Source organism: Furipterus horrens, unplaced genomic scaffold (assembly GCF_987537825.1).
Source record: "Furipterus horrens unplaced genomic scaffold, mFurHor1.1.pri manual_scaffold_11, whole genome shotgun sequence".
NCBI classification, from domain to species: Eukaryota; Metazoa; Chordata; class Mammalia; order Chiroptera; family Furipteridae; genus Furipterus; species Furipterus horrens.
Window position 1 is genome coordinate 11,384,039 of NW_028327181.1, and position 21,874 is coordinate 11,405,912.

Sequence of the window (21,874 nt, forward strand, 5' to 3'; positions counted from 1 at the left end):
GGCCGTGTTACCTGGCAAGCTGGCCGTCGCCAGTAGCTGGTCCTTTGTGAGCTGCCCTTCCCTGCCCTGTTGCAAAACCCTTGGTCAGGGGGAAAGCCCAGCACTCCTTGTGCCTCCCAGGCCTGACCCTCTCCCCTCCTCACCCCAGGTCTGCCCTGCAGGTCCTTCACAAGGCCTGCGAAGTGGCGCGGAGGCACAACTACTTCCCGGGCGGCGTGGCTCTCATCTGGGCCAGCTACTACGAGAGCTGCATCAGCTCCGAGCAGAGCTGCATCAACGAGTGGAACGCCATGCAGGACCTGGAGTCCACTCGGCCCGACTCCCCAGCCCTGTTTGTCGACAAGTGAGTGCGGCACCTCGTCACCACACCCACCCTGTGCCCGGCGCTGGGCCCGCACGGTGTCACGGCCCCTGCACACCTCTGACTGCAGGCCCCTCTCCCAGAACCAGCGTTTCAAGCAGAGGTTCCTAACGTGTGGCCTGAGGGGAGTCTTTGGCTGAGGGAAGAGTCTGTGACCACCACTCCACTTTTGAAATTACAGACAGATCTGGAGCGAATACATTTCTGGGGAATGGCTCCACAGCTGCTGTCAAATCTCAGAGGAGCCTGTGACCCACACACCTCACTGGCTCTCAGGCAGCGCTCCGTGGCACGGCCTCCTTTTCAGATACTTGATTTTAAAGGCTCTTCCTCTACCCTTTATTTTTTTTATTTTAATTTTTCAATGACAGTTGACATTCCGTATTATTTCACATTAGGTTTAGTTGTACAGTATAGTGATTAGACGTTTATTGAAGTCATCCCCCCATCATTTCCATTACGTACCTGGTAATACATGGTTGTTACAGTATTGTCGGTTCTATTCCCCATGCTGTACTTTACATCCCTGCGACTGTCCCATAACTACCAGTCGGTGCCTCTCCATCCCTTCGCCCTTTTCACCCAGCCTCCCAACCCCCTTCCCATCTGGCAACCTCTTAGGAGTACTATGAACGTGACATCTAGTTCCTTGGGTCTAAATATGACACAACTGCACCAACACAGACTGCTGGCAGCCTCAGGGGGAGCAGCAGGGACTCTCGTGGCCTGTGTCACATGGCTACCAGCAGCGCTCACGTGGCCAGAGGCTGCACTGGATTAAAACCTGGTTCCAGAAGAAGGAAGTGGCTCTGCCTCCTCTGGGTTAGGCCCCTCTCCGCAGAGCGCTGCGGACACTGCATTTCAGAGGGCAGTGGCAGGGGAGCAAGCTGAATGGGACAGGACCAGGGCCGGAGTATGTGAGGCCGCGTAGGGATGGAGAGAGAGCTGGGGAGAAGCGACAGCTGCTTCTGAACAGATGAGGGGGCATCACGTTGAAGAAGGATTAGCCTGGTTCGTGTGGCCCCTAAAGTGAGAACCAGGGTTGATGTATGGAAGTTACAGGGAAATACATAGATTTTGGTGCCATGTGAGAAGGAGATCCTGGGAGCCAGACGCAGCCGTGTCCTCAGCAGAGACTGAAGGGCCCGGCGGCCTGGGGCTGTTACGCTGGTGGTGCCAGCATCCTGCCCCGAGAGTCTAATACTGGGCAGGACCTGAACAAAGAATGTGCTTCCCGACCCCTCTGTTCCCCCTTGATCTGCTCCAGTGTTGACGCCTGTGGGATTTCTGGACACAGAGCAGGGCTTCTCTGTCCCTCTCTCTGACCTGCTGAGGACACGCACACCGAGAAGTTGTTATCCCTGTGAACCCAAGTCCAGCAGCGTCAGGGGCTTCTGTAAACTCTGACCTCGTCTTCCTATAGTTCTGCATTTTCCTAATTTCTCTCCAGGCCAACCGAAAGGGAAAGGACGGAGCGCCTCATCAAAGCCAAGCTCCGGAGCATCATGATGAGCCAGGACCTAGAAAATGTGACCTCCAAAGAAGTAAGAGAACTCTTCCCTTCTTAGCGGGCCAGTGGTCATTCCTTCGTCTGGTTGCCCAAACCTGGTGTTCTTTACCCATCAGTGCACCTGCTCTCAGTGGCTTTTTCCTTCAGGACTTAGCAAACAGAGTACAGCCCTGAGGGTCAGACTCTAGTGTGAGCCCAACCCTGCCACGTGCCAGCTCTGAGGCTTGGGCAGATTTCCTGGGCTCTCTGAACCTGCAAGGCCTTTAGTGAGAATTTCACGTGACCTCTATGTTGATTGTACCGAGAAGCATTTACCTGTTAGCACCCTCTCCTCTGCCCCACATTACCTTACCAGTAAGACACTGACCCTGGACTGCTTTCCTTCTGCCTTTTGATGTTTCTCTGAATCTACTTTTTTTCCTTTCTTCAGTTGCTTTTTGTTCAAGGAAGGCAATGAATTTTAATAACAGTTTAAACCAGGTATATCTAAGAGTTTGAAATGGCCGTTTTTCAAAGTACATATAGTTTTTTATTTTATTAATACATTATATTGTGATACCTTCCAAAGCACGTTGGAACTGATTTTGGGTTTCAGTGTAACATGTTTGATATTTAATTGTAAAGGTATAAGTGCTTTAAATTCAGAAAATGTCCCATGGGAATCAGATTCTTTACTTGAAATAGTAAACTGCCCCCACATCAGATTTACTTTGCAGCTAAGTGGCCTGCGTTCCTGCCCCCCATGCTGTGTGCCACGTGTGTTTAAACGTAAAAAATACCTTTTAAGGAAACAGCCACAGTTTGCATTGTGACTTTACTTCTTTGAGTGCAGTGACTGACTGTTTTCTTTGACAAATCACTTTTCCTGATGTTTTCCACTCCACAGATCCGTAATGAATTGGAGAAACAGATGAACTGTAACTTGAAAGAATTCAAGGAATTCATAGACAATGAGATGCTACTAATCTTGGGACAGATGGACAAGCCCTCCCTCATCTTCGATCATCTTTATCTCGTAAGAGGCACAGCATGTGTCAGGGTCTGGCTTGGGGAACGTAAATTTGACCTTGATTGTTTAGAGCAAGTCAGAGAGGGGAAAACTTGAGTTACTGGAGCCTTGATCCCAACTTTGACAGGAACTTCCCTCCTCTGGCCCGCTGCCTCGAGGTTCGCTCTGGAGCCAGATGCTTGCGATGTGGCTCCCAGCTGGGCTGTGGGGAGCTGATTGAAAGCTGTTTGGCCTAGTCAGTTGGCAACTATTTTCAGATTCTTGCCACCCTTTGCCTCCTTCCATCACTAAACACACAAACCCCCTCCAGATACCTCGGAATGGTTTGTGGGCTACATACTCCCAGTTACTAAAGGGAGTGTGCTCGCCAAACCCCAGAGTTATGCCTGGGAATCCCGAGACAGGAGAAACGGTAGGGAAGGCAAACTAGATGCCCGCAAGGCAGCTTCCCTGCTGCTTGTCCAGGCAGCCACCCCGTGCACTACCCCCAGATCCATCGAAGGAACAGGCCTTGGTGATGCAGCTTCCGTCTCTTGCTCAGATTTTCTTAAAGCTGTAAATCTCCATAGAAGGCAACTGGCAAGATTTCAAAGTCAGACTGTAGAGGAAGGCACGTTACTAAAATTAGAGGCAGCAGAGTGTAGTAATGAAAGTCACGCGCCACCCCCCCTCAGACCAAGTTCCCATCCCCAGTCGGACCAGCGATGTGACTGGAAACGAGTCTCTGTCTCTTTTTTTCCTTCATCCTGAGACTCGTGGAATGATTATGAGGATTCAGTAAAATGCAGATTTAAGGTACTGAGTTCCCTAATAAATAACCATCGGTAGAGCAGAAATCACTTCCTGAGAAAGTTAAGAAAGTGTATTTGCTTTGGAAGGCACAATGGTTTTGTGCTCTGCCTATAGGGAGTAACTAACAGTCCTCCAAATGCATATGTTGTGATATATATTTAATACATTAAATACATATTTAATGTTTTTATAGATAAGTCTTTATACATTTAATGTATATGTTAAAATGGATGTAAATACACAGATTTGAAGCCTGTGTCTTGAAAGCTATGTGGCAGCCCCGGGCTCTAATCTCTCTGAGAAGTTGATGGTTTTCCCTGGTGGAGACGGAACGCAGGCACCTTCAGCCCGTCTCTCCACTGGGTGGCGATCACGGCAAGAAGACACTCGGAGCCTTAGCGAAGCTCTGGTTATTTTTCGGTGTGGTTGGTGTTTTTTTGTCACTTTTTCCATGAGAGATACCAAAGGAATTTCTATGTTTGAGCCTCTCCCTTCAATATGAAAATCCAGCTAGCACCCACACATAGCCAGCCTCATCAGACCCCTGAAGCCCCTGCCTGCTGAGGGGTCTGCCCTCTGCGGAAAGCAGGTTTATAGGGAGACTACGCAGGTTTTTGCTTTGTTTTTTGCTCTTGTGACTTTATGTTGTTTGCTTTTCTTAAGAGCGAAGTGATAGTTTTTTCTTTGTTTTTTTTCCCCCCTCCATGTTCTTTGCATGCTTAGAAATTGAGGGTTTGTTTTCTTTCTTTTTTTCCCCTTTCTTTAATACCATTTTTAAAGTATTAAAACATGTTAAAGAAGGTTAGGAAATATAAGGAAGTCTAAAGAAGAAAATTAAAGGCATTCCCAATTTTACAGATGTAGAGGTAGTCATAGTTCACATTTTGGTATATTTATTTTTCTGTCGTCTGGGTTTTTTAAATGAATATATAGCATTTTAAAAAAGGAAAAAGAAAGAACTATACTGTTTTATGTTTACCTAGTTTTGTGTCCTGCCTTAATTTGTTTTTGTTTTGTTTTTTTGTCATTATGTGGTATTTCCCTGTGCCATTAAATCTCCTACAAAAGTATGAGTTATTTTAATGCCTCCATCATATGGATCCATCATCATTTATTTTACTAATTTCTCCTGTTGGACCTTTGGATTGTTTCCACTATTTTGTTATTATAAATAACTTTAAATATCCTTCTACATAAACCTGCAAATTCTGGGTATTTCCTCAAGGTAGCTTTCTATAAGTGGAATTTCCGGGTCAGAGGGTGGGAACTTTTTAAATGCTGCCAGCATACTTCCCAGAAAAGGTAGAGTGATTCTTGCTTTAACTGGAGCTATGTGAAAATGCCCTCTCCCGAGTGGAGGTCAGAGGCCACTGCCTCCAGTGAGAGGACCCTGCTGGAGTCTCAGGACAGGAAGTGGTGAGAGGGGCGCAGGTTTTCCTGAGTTTGCCCTTCCCCTGTTGTGCTAACAATGCTGTGACTGCCTCAGGAACCTGTCGGTTGTCTCTGTTCTCTGAGGCCGGGGCGTGAAATCACCATCAGGGCTAGCATCCCGAGAGCAGTCCGAGGCTGACGTGTGACACTCACGGGGGGTTTGTGTGATCTGTCCCCCAGGGCTCTGAATGGAATGCATCCAATCTGGAGGAACTGCAGGGCTCAGGGTGAGTCTGCTCCTCTTGTCTTCCTTTGTCCTTCTAGGCAGCTTAGAAACCCTCGGCTCTGCCACCCGGGCCTGTAATTGCCTGCACCCTGGCACCAGGGTGATTTGCATAGTTAAACCGATGTGCTTTAGAATGCCACCTCCTGCATAATTCATGGGTTTAGATTTTCCTGGAGTTTGTGTAATGGTGTTTGTCCCAGAGAATGATCCAAAATCACAGTCCGGTGGCGTAGACGCCCTGCGCAGTCTGGTGATTGAGACAGCCTGGAGGCAGGTAGGGGCACAAGCCCCGCCCACTGCCCTGCAGAGCCGCTGCGAGTTCTGGGGTGGACACGCCTGTCTGTTGGGCGGGTCAGCGACTCTGACCCCTGGACCATGTCTGGTTCTAGCTGAACTTATACTTTTGGACCTGGTGGGACTTTTGCAGCTAAATATTCAGTATTGGGCAGGGCCTCTCTTAGTCTGAGAAATGACTAGCAGCAGGACTAAAAAATTGTTTAAATCTAGACCTTCGAGAACAGATGTCTGGACATTTTTTTGAAAAAACTACACAGCCACAAAATCACTATTCTGTGGGTCTTGACATGATGGCATCCTTGAATTACTGCATTTAAAAATCAAGACTAAACAAAATCTTAAAATATATCTTTAGAACTACTGGTTAAGTTGTGTTCTTTCAACAGAAAGTATTCTTAAAATGTAGGGTGAGATTGTCTATGCTTTCTATTTTGCTGGGAATAAGTAAATTATTTTAAAGGTATTTTTTAAAGCATTTATAAGTATTCACATATGAACTCTATTTGAGGTATTTTGAAACTCCTGGTCTCCCAAAAATATAAATATTAAGTGTAGAGACCTACAAAACCTGGTTAGCAGACCCTCTCAACTATTTATTTATTGCCTGCCTTGTTTCAAAAGGGTGTAAAGCAGTCCCCAAGGACATAAATAATGGATAGATGTATTCTGCTTTTTAACTATTTAAAAGTGGAGACGTTGTTTTTTCTTAAAGCCCCTGTATGCACATAGTAGTTATGAATTTTGAAACTTTGAAAAAGTTTAAAAATGTATTTAATACATACATCTACTTTCTAGAATTAACATTGTTTAGCAATGTTTGGAACTGTTATTTAATAAGATTTAAAAAGAAGTTTGTTCTTTATTATAAATAATGGTACATTCTCATCATAGAGAGGGCATTTAGGAAATACCAAAAAAATTACTATTGAAGAAAAACAGAAGTCCTACCATAAAAATACAAATTCTCTATTAATGTATATTTGACTTTTTTCTCTGTTCAGTTTTTTGTTACTTTGTTTTTTGTAGTTCCTCATTCTGATTCTCCAAATTTGTTCTCTGTTTTTCTTTTTCTTGTTGCAGTGTTGACTACATTTTAAATGTCACTAGAGAAATAGATAATTTTTTCCCTGGCTTATTTGCATATCATAACATCCGAGTCTATGATGAAGAAACAACAGACCTCCTCGCCCACTGGAACGAAGCATACCATTTTATAAACAAAGCTAAGTAAGTGGGCGGTCAGAGGAAGACGCTGGCAGGTGCTGGGTGGGCAGGAATTAATGACAGGCCCAGACACAGACACCTCCTGGCTTAGGGAGCCTTGGATGTCGGTGGTCCTCTGATTTGAGACCACACGACCCCTCACACCAAAGGAGCAAAGCTGTTGATCTCCAGGTTTGGCTCTAATGAGCTTGTTCTCTCCCACCTCTCATTGACTGGGACCTCTTGACCCCGGTTTCATCAGCAGCACGGGTTCCAGTTAAGAATCCAGTACATACCACGTGGGCCCTCTGGGCAGGTTCTGCCTGTGGGGAGTCTCTGACCAAAGAGAGAGAAGGGAGGGCCAGGCTGTGCATGGCCTTTGGGACCGCTTCCTCAGAGAAGCCCCTCAGGCAGACACCGAGCTGTGGGCTGCCTCTCCACCCGAGGTAGTGCCATTTTCCCGTTGGAGCAGAATGGGACAGATCACAAGCCTGTCACTGGTTTCACCCACCTTCTCCCTTTCTCCTGCAGAGCAACTCTGTCTCACTGCAGTCAGGAACACAAAGATAAGTCTTTGAGACCCCACCTTCTACTTTGCGCCCCTCCAGGTCAAAGCTACATAACCTGTCCTTAACAATGTGTTCTCATAGTTTGTTTGCGTTCCCGAGGGAAAGACTTCAGACCAGCAGGCAAAAAAAAAAAAAGAAAGAAAGAAAGAAAAGAAAAGGCACTGAGATTTGGTGCTGATTTTTGCTCCTGAGGTAGGAGAAACGAGTCTGCCCACACCTGGCAGGCTGGCTACTTCTAACGTAAACAGGCAGGTGGGCTCACCTCCTGTACAAATAAAGCTTGCCAGGTGCTTCCTTTTCCAGCCCGGTGTTCCCTCTCGTTCTTGAGCGAGTGATACTCAGAGAAACGCTGTGTCTGGCCTTGCTGGATCTGGTAAATCAGCCACATCTGGGCCAGCACTGCCTCCTCACAGCCTAGGGCCCCACCCTCCCTGGGCTTCTTTCTGTGTTGGCCAAGTTGGTGGTTCTGCTGCCCTCGCCCTGGTTCCTTGACCCTCCTGTCTCCCGAGGGCCTTGTGGCTTCCGGTTCTCTGACCCCGTTTTTCTACAGTAACCCATTCCGTCTCCCTCTACTCTAGCTGCTGAGTATCTCTTGCAGATCTCTCCTTCGCTGCTCATTTGCTTCCCCCAAAAAAGGTTTGGGGTCACCTACCCTGTCGCAGCAATGTGGGAAGATCCCCACTTTGTCCCTGAAGGCAGCCTGATTTTGGAGCTCTCTTTGCAAAATTTGGCTAGGCAAGGACAGCGTTATCTCCATTTCCCACTGTTGCTCATTGGTTTCGCAGGGAAGGGATTTCCTTCAGAGTGTGTGTGGACATGTGCTGGGTAAACATCAAGACTGGGAGGATTTGGGCAATGGCATAACTTCAGGGTTTGAAACTGCTCGTTGTGTAAAACCCGAGAGATGAAGTTAAGCTTTTTAAAAACTCTCCCCGCTTCCCCAGAAGGAACCATTCCAAGTGCCTGGTACATTGCAAAATGGGTGTCAGCCGATCCGCTTCCACGGTCATAGCCTATGCGATGAAGGAATTCGGCTGGCCCCTGGAAAAGGCATACAACTACGTGAAGCAAAAGCGCAGCATTACACGCCCCAACGCAGGCTTTATGAGACAGCTGTCTGAGTATGAAGGCATCTTGGACGCAAGGTGGGTGCCTGTCTGCGGAGGACTGGCAGGACTGAGCTCGAGAAGCTGCTGTGTGCATCTAGCAGTGGCTTCCACAGCCAAAACCCTGACTCCGGGGGCGGGGAGAGGACCGGTTTGAGAAAAACATCCATTGTTTGGCGTTTGATTAGTGGTTTCCATGAGGGATCTGTTCTGATTTTGTTGGCACACACAGCTATTTTGCTGCGGGAGGGAATGATGCCTAACTTCTGACCTAAGGCAGGACTTCGTGTGCGGCACGGGTGTGTGGATGCCCCGTTTCCCGAGCATCTGCTATGGGCCGAGCACTGTGCCAGGCTTCGCCACAGGGCAGTTCCACAGACTGCAGAAGCAGACCGGGTACCCCCGCTGACAAGCTGGGCAACCTAGGGCAAGCTCATCAGTCTCCCCCGCCTCGCTTTTCTCCTTCCGAGTTAAAAGTCAACACCCACCTGGTAGGGTTGTTGTGAGATATGCCTAAATACCATAGAGGTTTGCCTTTACAGAGTCTTTGCTAGACCTGGCTCATAGTAAATAGTGATACAGTTTTTTATGAATTTCTAACCCCCACCTGAAAAGGCTTGCAAAGTACAGGTCATCCGCCATACATGGGGGAATACGGACCGACGCTGGAGGTTAACTTGTCCCATGTCACAGAGCCAGTGGAAGGCAGAAGGGAGCACATGCCCAGGTCTGTTGGCCTCCAAGGTGGTGGCTCTGAGGTTCGCCTGCCCCACAGGGAGGGGTCCTCAGTCACCCCAGGAAGATCCCTGCTGGCCTCTTGAGACTCATTTCTTCCTCTTTCCTTTCTGTTCAGTCCATAGGAGGGCGCCCCGGGTTATTTCTGACTGGTGTTGTGAGGGAGCCACAGGCTAAGTCTTGTCCTCATGACTGCATTTGGGGAGCAGGAATGCCCTGGCAGGCTTGAACACGGTCCTGAGGACAGCTGCAGACATCTCCGCTGTCCCCCAGAAAGTGGCTGGGCAGATCCCCAGGCCGGCCGAGGAGAGTGTGCATCCCTTAGACCTTCGGTCACTCACTCCCGTCAGCGCCCTTGGTGGCCTAACCAGGGGTTTCCAGATTGGGTCACGGCTGCGCCGTATTGATCTTGAATGGCAGCCCCATCTGTGGGTCTTCTTGGCCTTGCCCTGAACATGCCCAGGGAGCAAACAGTCATGAGTGATCATGACACACTCATTGAACAATAGCAGATCCTTAATTTACATTTAATTCTCTCACGTTAACCTTCAGGGCCTCATGATGTTGGTATTGCTCTGTCTCAGTTTCATGGAGGTGACTTCCTTACCTTATTTCACTATAAGCCTTTCTCTTTTTTTCTTTTTTTTTACCTTTATGTTTTAAAAATGCATTATAAAAACACCACCATAGTATTAAAAGACATATTTTAAAAACTGACCTGTAATCTCTCTGACCTAAACAAATATTTGCAATTTTCTGGAATCTTCCCGGCTTTGTTCCCGTGCATTATGTGCTTACATGGCTATATTAGTATAAATATATATGTATATAAAACTTGATATTGGCAGATGGAGAAACTGAGATGGAACGTGAAGTGGCATGACCAGATGAGATGCAATGCTAGGATCGTGGTGGCATTTTAGGTCTAGACCCCCTTCACATATCTGCCACATTTTCATCACATGACAGGAAGTCATTTAAGGCTTCTCTTGAGGGTCACGAGGATTATGGGTTCCAGTGCTATTGCTCTCATTCTTTCATTTCCTGGGGACAAATGAACAGAGAGAGAGGCTTTACCTAAGTGAGCCCCCAGCATTCGCCTGAGCCAGGGCTGCCCCCTGCTGGCTCACCCCCTACCCCTCTTCCCAGAAGCCTCTGGGCACTGGCCTCTGATGACCTTCCTCTGCCTTCCTCCCCCAGCAAACAAAGACACAACAAGCTATGGCGCCAGCAGACTGAAGGCTGCCTCCAACAGCCCGTGGATGACCTTGTGGGGTCTGGGGATTTCTTGCCAGAGACCCTGGATGACACCCCAGAAGCCCGGCTGCCCTGTTTGGATGATGCCACCCAGCCTGCGTTCCCAGGCAGCAGGGCCCCAGGAGGAGGAGGACCCTCTCTCTCCTGCTGTTTCCGGCGGCTCTCAGACCCCCTCCTGCATTCCCCCAATGATGAGACGGGCAGTTTGGTCCAGCTGGAGGACCTGGAGAAGGATGCTCTGTCAGAGGAAGCTGCTCTGCCAGCGGGGGCACACAGGCCGGCCAGACCTCCCCAGGGAAGCCCTGGACCCTGTGAGAAGGAAGTGAGGAAGAAGCCAGAGTTTTTCCAAACCCAGAGTGGCTCCTTGCCGCAGGTGGAGGAGATGGAGAGGGAGGAGACTCCAGGAGTGGGGCGGTGGGGGCGGTCCCCAACCCAGCTGGATAAAAACCTGCTCACCCGGGAAAACCTGAACAACAACAACAGCAAGAGAAGCTGTCCAGACGACTTTGAGGTAGGCGGGGGGCCGGGGGGCAGGGGCCGGGGGTAGGCACCTCTGCTGCTTCCTCCTGCCAGCCTGGCAGATCTCGCCCCAGTGACCTGTGGGCTTGTTTCAGAGAGCAAGGCTGCAGGCTGATGGGGAATTTGGACGTACCAGGGGCAACTCTGATCCCTCCAGGCCCTCTTCACCCCGCACACCTCAGTCACATCTTGGGCAGGGCTTCCAACCCTCCTCCTTTTTCCTTAAGTGTAGAGCATACGCCTCATCACCTGGCCACAGCGATCTCAGTGTGCAGCTATTCTTAGTTCACAGCCCCACCCCCTTTCGCGCACCCTGGGTTTGAAACCTCCCACACACATTGTTCCATTCACAAACGCTTCAGTATGTGACGTAACCGCAACACCATTGCTACCTTTAAGAAGGTGGTAGTAATTCCCCAACATCATCAGATATCTGGATTGGAACTCAGATTCTGATGCTAAATTGCATTAGCCCCGTGTAACTGTGATCCTCAGTGGGTTGTTTGCAGCGAGGTTTTAGCCTGAGCCTGACGGGCGAACTCAGAAAACCATGGATCGTGCAGCCTTTCCCCTCCTCTGAGTGGCCCCATTTTACACCCTGTTTTATCTTTATCAGTCGTTTGGCATGGAGGCTGGTTTTATGGTGGGGTTCCGCCCTTGCTCTGTGCTGGCTCCCCACGGCCCAGGCGCAGAGCTGCGTTTCCCGTGGCTCGCCGCGCGCCTCCTGGACAGCTGCGGTGCTCGGGTGAGGGCGAGCACGTGGGAAGCTGGCGGGCGCCCTCCGACGCGCAGAGGCCCTGCCGTTGTCGTGGTGTGCTTGCTGCAAACCGAACTGCACCCTAAAATATTCCAAACCCAGTGTTATTTCCTCCGGAACGTCCCGCGTCACTCATCCTTCCCTCGGAGAGGGGAAGAGATAATTCAGCCTGGATGAGTCCGAGGTGGCGTAGCCGCGCGTCGTAGAGTGACACACACAGGGAAGCTTGGAGAAGACAGCAGATGAAGGACACCGTCCTTTCCCAGGCAGACCGGGGCTGGGTGGGCGATCTTACCTCTGGAGTAGGCCTAGAGATAAGCGTTCATTCGTCTGCTCAGCTCGCGTTTATTAGCTGCGGTGCCAGGTGGAGGGGGCGCAGCTGCGGGTAACACAGCGCAGTGCACGCAGACTTGCGAAGAACGGCAAACACATAAGGATGTGACAGAAAACAGCTGCAGGTGACTCTCGGTGCGGGGAGGGGATGAGAAGGAGCCAGCCATGCAAAAGGCCAGGAGGACAGTCTTTGGGCCCAGGGAGTGGCAGGTGTAACGGTGCTCCCTGAGGACAGAGAGCTTGGCATGGTTGAGGAGCAGTGGCTTGAGGTGGCCAGGTCATGCAGGGTCTCCAGGAGCGGCGGCAGGGCTCTGTGCATTGTTCCGGGAGCACTGGGCAGCCTCAGGAGGATGTCCCGCAGGGAGGGGCAAGGCCCCTGTGGTTGTGGCCCGCCGGCAGGCTGCTGGGCAGAGAGTGGAGGCAGCAGCCTGAGATGATGGTGGCTCAGAAGACGGGGCAGGGACAGATATGCAGCGTGGGGGCATTGGGAGGCAGAGCCCTTTGCCAGGAAAGCTGTTTTAGACCAGCTTAGGATTCCCACAGCTCAATAGCTCGAGGGGAGAGGGTTGGTTCCCCCCACCTTCCTGTTTGCTGTTCTCAGCTCCACCTCCACTCAGAAGAGTGGCCCTGGTGCCTGTCGACAGACACGGGGGAGGAGAGCAGGAGTGGAGAGGCGGGGGTTTTCCTCAGGGAGCAATGCCAAGGTACTTTCTGTTGGCATATAAAAGCCTCTCAGCCTGGCTCCCTCTTTGGGGCTGTGGGCACCCATGTTTGGGTCTGAATTAGTCTTTCCAAAGCCATTTTTTACCCTTCGCCACCTCCCTGTTCAGAGCACAGCCAGATGGTCGTTCTCTGGAGCCCCGCAGTGTTTGTGCCAGAAGGGAAACCTTTCAGCGCCAGGCTACACATTCTCCGAATGCAGGTTCCTCCTGAAAGGGAAAGGAAGGGAGAGGCCCCTGCTGCGCCAGCAGCATTCCATTAATTCTCACGGTGCTGTGAGGTCACAGTTACCCTGCTCGAGATGAGACCACGGTTCAGAAAAGGATCACTGGGGGCAGGGGGCAGGGGTGAGAAGGGAGGCCTGGTGGCCCTGCCTGCCATGTGGCCAAAGATTTGCCCAGGACTGTCGCACACAGCTTCTGGAAAGTTGAGTTAGCATCTCTAACCTGTACCAGCCACGGTGGGTTCTGACAGGTCTCTGCTCCTGCACTCGCTGATGTGAGGGCATTGCCCCCCAGTGCCCGCCCAGCCCACCGCAGGCCCTCCTCTGTCCTGTGGTCTTTGGCTCGTATTGCTCTCTCACGACGTTCTTGTCTCCTTCCAGCATGATGCTACGTTTGGGATCCTCAACAAGGTGAAGCCTTCCTACAAATCCTGTGCCGACTGCATGTACCCTACAGCCAGCGGGGCCCCCGAGGCCTTCAGGGAGCGACGCGGGAGCCCTGGGGCCCCCGCCATCTGCACCCAGCCAGCCTTCCTGCCCCACCTGACATCGTCCCCTGTGGCTCACACATCCATCAGGTCCCGCGTTCTGGAGAAGCTGGCCTCTGGCCCAACCGAAAGTCCCCCCTTCCTATCACCAGCAAGCCCCAGGAGGCCGGACACTGGTGGCTCTGGGGCCGGGGCTGCCCCAGAACTAACAGCTAGCCTTTTGGAACCTTCCAGAGAGACCCAAAAAGTCCTGCCAAAGTCGCTCCTCTTGAAGAATTCTCACTGTGGTAAGAGCCCTCCCAGCACGGACGCGGTGAGGGAAGACTCGCCACCCACGAAAGATGTGAAGCCGGCCAAGGACCTGCGGCTTCTGTTCAGTAAGGAAGCCGAGAAGCCCACCGCGCACAGCTACCTGATGCAGCACCAGGAGTCCATCATCCAGCTGCAGAAGGCAGGCCTGGTCCGCAAGCACACCAAAGAGCTGGAGAGGTTGAAGGGCCCGCCCGCAGAGCCCGCGTCTCCCTTCAGGGACGGCACCAGCAGGCTGGAGGCCAGCATACCTGAGGAGACCCAGGACCTGGCTGCTGTCCCTCTGCCCGGCCAAGATGGGCATGACGAGAAGGCGGAGGCCGCGCCCCTTCCATTGGAAGGAACCTCGCTGAAGAGCCCCACTCCCTTCCTCTGCCGCCTGGACCACACCAGTCATTTCTCGAAAGACTTTCTGAAGACCATCTGCTACACGCCCACCTCCTCCTCCATGAGCTCCAACCTGACCCGGAGCTCGAGCAGTGACAGCATCCACAGCGTCCGCGGGAAGCCGGGGCTGGTGAAACAGCGGACGCAGGAGATCGAGACCCGCCTCCGGCTGGCGGGCCTCACCGTCTCGTCCCCGCTCAAGCGCTCCCACTCTCTTGCCAAGCTCGGAAGCCTCAACTTCTCGACAGAAGACCTGGCCAGTGAGGCTGACGTGTCCACCGTGGCCGACTCCCAGGATGCCAAGTCGGGCGAGGCCTCCTTCCTGCATGAGCCCCAGGCAACCCCCCGGCACCCAGCCGCCACCTCTAAACCGTCAGGGAAGTCGGCCCCGGAAGCCTTGCAAAGCTCCTCGCAGCTGAGCAAAAGCTGACCCGCCTCCAGCTCGTCACAGGGACCCCTCCCTTAGTTTCACTGTGGATTTTGGTCAGCCCCTCGTGTCTTGATTTCTCCTAAGCAGTGGCATTCTAACTACCCCCCACCCTCCTGCCAGAGAGGAGGAGGCGGAGAGAGAAGCATGCAGCTCAGGGAGAAGGGGAGTGTCAGCTGTGTGGCCGGGAGAACCAGAAGCTGCCGCCAGCGGGCCCTGGGCCCACGTCACAGGTTTTGCAGAAGAGTTGCGTCTGAAGAAGGGCATACACAGATACGCGCACACATCGAAAGCACTCCTTTTGCACCCGCAGGAGCACCGCTGCGGTGGTGCCTCGTCGCCACGCACACGCTCCTCGCTCCCTCAGACCCTTGTGGGAAATGTCCTGGCTGGCAGTATAAGTCCTACCTCTGTTCTTGCTGAGCTTTTTATTTTAAAATACAGTGAGGCGCAAGGCTCGTTCCAGGGAATAATGCTGTGTCAGAAAAAGGTTTTCCAAAACGGAATTTTTTTTTCCTTTGGGACCCCAAAAAGTGTTAGGATTTCTAACTCCACTGCACCCAGCACTGCTAGGTAAAGACACGTGAAGGCATCAGATGCTGTCGTTCAGCCAGCTCTGCGGTGCATGGAGATCATCTGTGCAGCTGACTTCTCTGTCCTGTGTAGTGTTACAGCCCAGTGATGTGTGTCTAGTGAGGGGGGTGTGTGTGACGTCCTAAGTTGTTGCTCAGGGTGGATCTTAAATGCCTCCCCCCTACCTGGGGAGAAGGGCCTACGGAGCATTGTTGAGTCTCCCCTGCTGTTGAGCCCAGCGGTTGTGAGGACCACCTGGTGGGGGTGGCAGTCCTGGGATGCAGATCATCCTGCCAGAAGCCCTGGCACTTGTTCATTTGGTCACATCTACTCATATTTGGGAAGGAAAAGGAAAATCGAGCAGTGAGAAATGATCAGTGTCTCTCTAGGAGCAACTGAACAGAAGCTTCTCTGAAGGAAACACAACTGCCGAAAAGCTTCACGATGTTTACAGTTGCCCCTTTCTGTGCGGGGAATCCTGCTGCCTGTTTCTCGCTGGCTGTTCCCAGTGGCAAAGACAGGGTACTGGCAGTGTGTGGTCCCAGCCCGGGCTCGGGAGTGGCCCTGCTGGAATCAGGTGAGCTCAGCACGTTGTGCTGCCGCCGGCTCTGGGCTCGAGCAGAGGGTCATCTGGTGTTGGTCAGCAAGACAAGGAAGAGGAAAGGGGCTTGATGAGAAAGGTTTGGTCCAGGGGTCAGCAAACTGTGGTTTATGGTCCCATGAGCTAAGAACAGTTTTTACATTTTTCAGGGGTTATAAGGAAAATAAACTAATAGGCAAAAAACCACATAGCCTGCAAAGCCTAAGATGTTTATTATCAGGCACTGTGTAGAAAAAGTTCGCTAACCCGTGGTCTTATTGGACAACACAGGACTGCCCAGGGCCCTCAGGAAGAAACTGGGCAAATGTGAAAACCTCCCTGCCTCCTGACACCTCAGGCCAAATCCAGCTCCTGACCCTGACCTTGCCAGCCCGCCCCAGCTGTCCCCTGCAGGGTCAGGGGCTGTTTCTGCGGGGGAGCCCCCCCTGGTTGAAGCTTACCCACAGGTACAGCTCACCCTCAGCTGGGATAGCCAGATCAAGTCAGTGAAACTAGAAGGCCTTCAGGAATCAGCTCAATTCTGAAAGTGGGTGCTGCCATCTTACGTTAGAAGAGGACCCCCAACAGCCCCAGTACCCAGGCAGGGTCTTCAGGACCATGTTTCAATTAGGGCAAGAGTTTTTTGCAAAAAAAAACCATGTCTCCAGGAACTTTTTCTCCCTGACCTTACCCTTCTTAGTTTTTAAACATACATGTTATTTTACTTTATGGGAATTTGTTTTCCCACCACTGTTCATTGAAATCACATTAAAAGGTGATTACTCACTTTTCCTGAAAACCCTGTTAGGTTTTTCTTCCTCTCTCAGCCAACAAAAGCAATTCTCAAAAAAAAAAAAAAAAATCAAATTTAATATGTTTTGCCAAATTAAATTTCATGTGGTGGATCAATTTTTGTGTCAAAATAATCCTTTAGATTTGGTGATGACAGGCTTGTGTTTTTGCTTTTTTAAATCGTGCCTAGGTATGAGAGTGATATATTTTTGAAAACTTTAATTTTGAAAGCCATAATTTTTCTTAGTCAGTTAAAGGGTGGGAAGAGGATGACAAATCTGAGTGGGTTTTCGACTTTTGTCAAAACCATCTATGCGTTTTCAGAAGCACAGTTCATAAATTAACATCGAAACAGACCAGGGCCCAGAGTCCCACTGTCAGAGCAAGTGAAGCCTTCTAGACTTGGGGGATAGACCGAGAAAGGGATAAAGCTTCTTCTCCCAGCCCCAGATCAGTTGCGTGTTAACATGTGGCAAGTTGCTATTTGAAATATACTGACGAGCATGCTGCCAGGCTTAGGGCGCGTTGGCAAAGAGCGTCCCACTGCTCTCTGAAAAGGAGGTTTGCTCCATATGATAGGCCACGTCCTGACCGATGTTCTGTTTGTAATCTTCGCCGATGGGGAAATGCCTAAGGTGAGCGGCAAGAGTGAGAGGCAGGGATGTACGTACGCCCTGAAAGTCGTTGATGTCGGTTACTGCCGTGTTCACGGAATGCCTGTGTTGAGTTAGGAGAGAACAAAAGTGTTCTAAACCAGCTTGGAAACCGTGTGCTCAGCTGCATCTCATCTTCCACCTTGCCTTTCCCTCACTTCCATTCCTGTGGCTTGCCAAAGGTGAGGCCGAACTAGACCGTCACGGGGCACCAACAGGTCATCTGGTCAAGTTCTGTCATGTGTAAGCGGTCCCGGAGCAAGGAGAAACTATGCCGTCCTCTGATCATGCTGTGACGATGTCGGTTCCTGTGTCTGTCGTGGAACGTCGTCTGTTGCATGAGCTTCTTAAGAACAAGGTTCTTACTCTTGGAGTTCCCTGCCTCCTTGGTGTCAGTGTGAGGACGCAGGCCAACCTCTGGGCTGGTGACAGCTCTGCCAGGAGTGGCGCCCTGTCCATCAGGTGTGCAGATGGCTGTGCCGTCCAACCCCTCTGCTCCACCCACTCTCCATCTGAAAGGCATTGCAGCACGTTGTAAAGCCTTTTCCCTCGTGGGTGAATAAGCCCAGACGGTGCCACAGGAGGGAGCCGAGTCTGCACTGGGATGGGCAACCCTGTGCTTACGGCACTTGTGTCTCCACACAGGCCTCATCCTCGAAGGCTGATGAACCCCGTGCTTCCCGGGGCCACTTCTCCCCACTGGGAACAAGCGCTGCATTGCTTAGTCAAGATCATCTCCCTCGAGATGTCCCAAGAGCGACTCCTGTCCATTGGCCGGAAATGCTTGGTTCCAGAATACATTTTACCCAGTCCTACTCCAGCTTGCCACCTAGGAGGGCTGCCGAGACGCACAGCGCAGTGAGGGCAACCATTTCACCTCTGGCCACAGCCAGGCGGGCTGGGAATATTGTGACGTCTGGACAGCACTGTGCCGGGTCACCTGTTCAGGTCCCCCACTTGCAGGTTCTTGCTGATGCTGCATGCCAAAGGAAGGTAGTTGGTAGACCCCCGTGCTCAGCTCCTTGGTCCTTTTATTTTCTGCTCTGCAATTGCACACCTGTGTGTTTGAGTTCACTCTGCATATGCATGTATATATACATATATATGCATATATACATGCTTGAATCATATCATGTGCATTATTCACACACTGTCACCTAGCTGTGAAGCGGATCACCCGGGACAATCTGGAGTGATGCTGTATAGTGCTGGCCTTGTTTTGGTCTTGGAGGAGGTGCTATGGCCTTGGCTTCAGTTGGTCTCTTACATAGGAGTCTATAACCAGACCACCGGTCCTCTGCTGTCCCCTCTGTCAGCTGCGCTGCACAAGAAGGCGGCCGCTTCCTCCCTCTATTCCGACACTGTAATAATTGTTTTACAATGGAGTGCCTTAATAATAGTTTACAAATACTATGTATTTATGGGAAACTGTTAAGCTCTCACCTTCTGTGATTGGATACTCTGCCCTGTCCGTGCTGGCTGGCGTTGGGGCTGGGGCGTGCCCTGTCCCGTGCGTGTGCCCATCTGCTGTGCAGTCTTGCGCGTGCACCCAGAGCTGTCTGAGGAGCGTTACTAGAAACGACTCTGGGAGTTCCTGCAGGCGAGGCAGGTGCTGGCTCACACTGTGACCCATCATAGTGAGAAGAGACTAGAACTTGGTGTGCTGGCCAGCCCGGGGGCAGTGGGGGCAGTCCCAGCCCCCTGGACTGCAGCCCGGCCCTCCACCCCTTCTCCCATCTTCAATAGGGATTTTTAGTACCACCTAGGCCGCCCTGTCTTCTCTGTTGGTGTCCTGAGCTCTTTACAACAAAATGCAGGTACAGAACCCTCCCCCCAAAATCAGGAGCTCCACAAGATGGGTTGCCCTGTGGTTTTCAGAAGCTGCCAGTGGGTTCTGGTGTGTTGCGTAATGATATCAATTATTTTTTTTATTGTTTTTTTTTTTATAGTATATATTTAAAAGGCAGTATCTTTTGTACTGTGAACTTGCAGTAGAAGATGCATAATGCACTTTTTTTTACTTCTGTTGGTATGTACTGTATATAGTCCGTGTGCTTCTTGTGATGAAAATAAACTTTTTCTTTACAAATGCCTGATGACCTGTGAACTTGTGCAAAAGGAAACTGCCTCTTCCACTCCTGCCACGATAGCTGGAGGCATCTGCACCCCCACGATGGCCAGTCTTTACTGAGCACCTGCTGTGTGCTGGGCCCGGCGCTAAAGTCCTGGACAGTTTAGTCCCAAGGGAAGAAACAGCTCCTCCAGGAACTGGCTTCCCCCCTGATTCTGCCAGTGAGGAAGAGCAGGCTCACTTGTGGGGAGTCATTTGTGTGCCAAAAAAACTGTCCCCAGCAGAGTGGAACTTGGACTTTGGGTGATTTCTCTCCCTACACAAGCAGAAAATGTCAAGCTAGCGGAGTGCTGGAGGGAGCCGCCTAAGCGACAGACGCTGCTCTCCCTGGGAGCGGGGACCGTGGAGGTGGTTGCTGCTGAGGGCCAAGGCGGTGCTCCTGGGGAGTTCCCATCACTGAACACGCCAAAGGCTTATTTTGCACTCAGGTCCCAGGCCACTGCAGGTTAGGACCTTTTGGTGGCTGTCCTCCCTTGGGGACTAGCAAAGCCAGGCTGCTTGCATTTAAAACCCTGCCGCCTTGGAGTTCATTGCTTCTAGCTGTGCAGTCAGGGGAAGGAGCCTGGGGACTCATGTTCACACTTAACTGCCTTTGTCTGGCTCTAAAACATCATGTCTACTCACGTGCCAGTGGGCAAGGCCTGTGATGTGGCTGAAGCCCAGCTGTTGGGGGCTGAGTGCTGTCTACCACAGATAGCTTCAGTGACCAGCAAGTTCCAGTGCTTCCCCTAGGCTGGCTCTGTCTCTTACCTGGACTCGGAGGAGACTGACGGATAGACAGGAATGCAAATTTATTACTTTACCATCAGAATTACAGCTGTGGAGCAGACCAGGTTACGCTCACTTGCCAATTAGCACATTGAGGCCTAGATAAAGCTACATGTGAAGTCAATTATGATTAGGAATTGCTTACTGAGTATGAACTCAGAGCAATCAGTGGAATAATTCTGATGATTCTGCCAAGCTGTAGTGCAGCCTTCTCTGGAAGATGCTTTCTGAACAATCGCTGAGGGTCATGGTTCAGAACCCTGTCCCTTGGCAAGGCTGGACACACCTAGTCAATTCTCTTCAGGCTCCAAGCCCTTATTGGAGCCCAGGATGTTCCTGAGGGGTTCCCTGGGGTTTCTGACGCCCCGTTTAGAAGCCATTGATTGTAATAAGAATGTGATGCAATCCAGTTGGCTTCCACTTCACTAGCTACAGTCGCATTCCACACGTGCTTTCTGCAGACAACACCCACATTACCCTCACGGAATACGGGTGTTCCCAAAACTCACCAGATACTTACTCAGGGCCCTAGGAGAACGTTCCTAGAACGGGCTGTTTTTTCCCTGATTTTTGTCCACCGAGTAGCAGTCCTGAGGTTACAAGTGACCCCAGGTCACACCTCCAGTGGGGGTGGATTTGCAGGGAGTACGCCCCTGGGGAAGCCCCTCTTGGCTTGATGTTTGGAAGAGGCTCCTGCAGGCAGAGCTCGGAGGGTGACTGACTTTCGGGAGGATTTCATGGTGGGAAAGCTCCTTCCAAAGGGGATGTCCACCGACAGTGCCACCCAGTGAGGGCTGCCCAGAAAACCGCCCACTCGCCACACACCCTAACCCAAGGGGGTAGGATAGACTTCTGCCCCTTCTGTGTGCCCAGCAGTTTACATAAGGAATTCCTTGGCGTTGAGGCCTCTAAGTGGCCCTGTTGACATTATCCTCAGTTTACAGATGAAGAAACAGGCCTGCAGCCTATGTCAGTCACTTGCCCAAGGTTACATCTCAAAGTGGTGGAGCTGAATAGGTATTACTCCGTCCCCATCTGAAACCTTTCTCCGCTATCTGCCACCCCAGAAGAAGCAAGAAGCAAGCTGAAACTGCAGCTTGATCTCACAGGTGGCTGAGATTAAGCCTCCAGCCCCAGGGGAATCAGGCCCACAGACCCACGTGCAGGCTCCGAAGGCTATCTGGGCAGCACAAGGTGTGTTTCCCTCCCCCAATTCGTATTCAACAGGTTTTGCCTTTTAAAGGGAAACTGCTCATGTATCCTCAAGTATATTGCAAAAGATCCTGTTTCAGCCTGAAATTCCTTTTTTCATTAACTGTTTCAGCAAATAAAATGTTGGTTTTTCCATGAGCAGCCTCCCACCGCATAGAAGAGGATGGAGGGGGAGGGGGCGGATCTGACATTGAGACAAATTCCCCCACAAGTGGTTTGTTGGAGATGGGGCGCTCGCTCTCTCCAGGTTTTACATTGGATATCAAATGGGTTGGTGGTGATGCTACCTGCCTCATGGGGCCAATAATTTGAGAATTAGCTGATAATGTATGCAAACTCCCTTCTGCCTGGCACACAATACATGTTTTTGTTGGTACTGGCAGGAGGGATGGAGGGGAGGGAAGCAGGAAGGAAGCCAGCACTGAGCATCTTTCACATACATTACCAAGTTGATCCTCCCAGTGTTACGGCTACATAGGCGAGATTGAACACTCTGAAGCGGTGTA

The 21,874-nt window shown here is 51.1% G+C and overlaps 1 protein-coding gene across 1 annotated transcript in view; it reads left to right on the forward strand.

The window, feature by feature from the left end:
- The window catches only part of SSH1 (slingshot protein phosphatase 1), a 49,294-nt gene extending 33,939 nt beyond the window's left edge, over positions 1-15,355 (forward strand). Inside the window, exons 8-15 of the mRNA XM_090291238.1 lie at positions 149-343; positions 1,812-1,905; positions 2,758-2,886; positions 5,284-5,330; positions 6,707-6,853; positions 8,343-8,543; positions 10,440-11,007; positions 13,430-15,355. Coding sequence (XP_090147364.1) covers positions 149-343; positions 1,812-1,905; positions 2,758-2,886; positions 5,284-5,330; positions 6,707-6,853; positions 8,343-8,543; positions 10,440-11,007; positions 13,430-14,662 — 2,614 coding nt within the window. The 3' untranslated portion in view covers positions 14,663-15,355. The remainder of the gene's footprint in view (positions 1-148; positions 344-1,811; positions 1,906-2,757; positions 2,887-5,283; positions 5,331-6,706; positions 6,854-8,342; positions 8,544-10,439; positions 11,008-13,429) is intronic.
- The last annotated feature ends 6,519 nt before the right edge of the window (positions 15,356-21,874 follow it).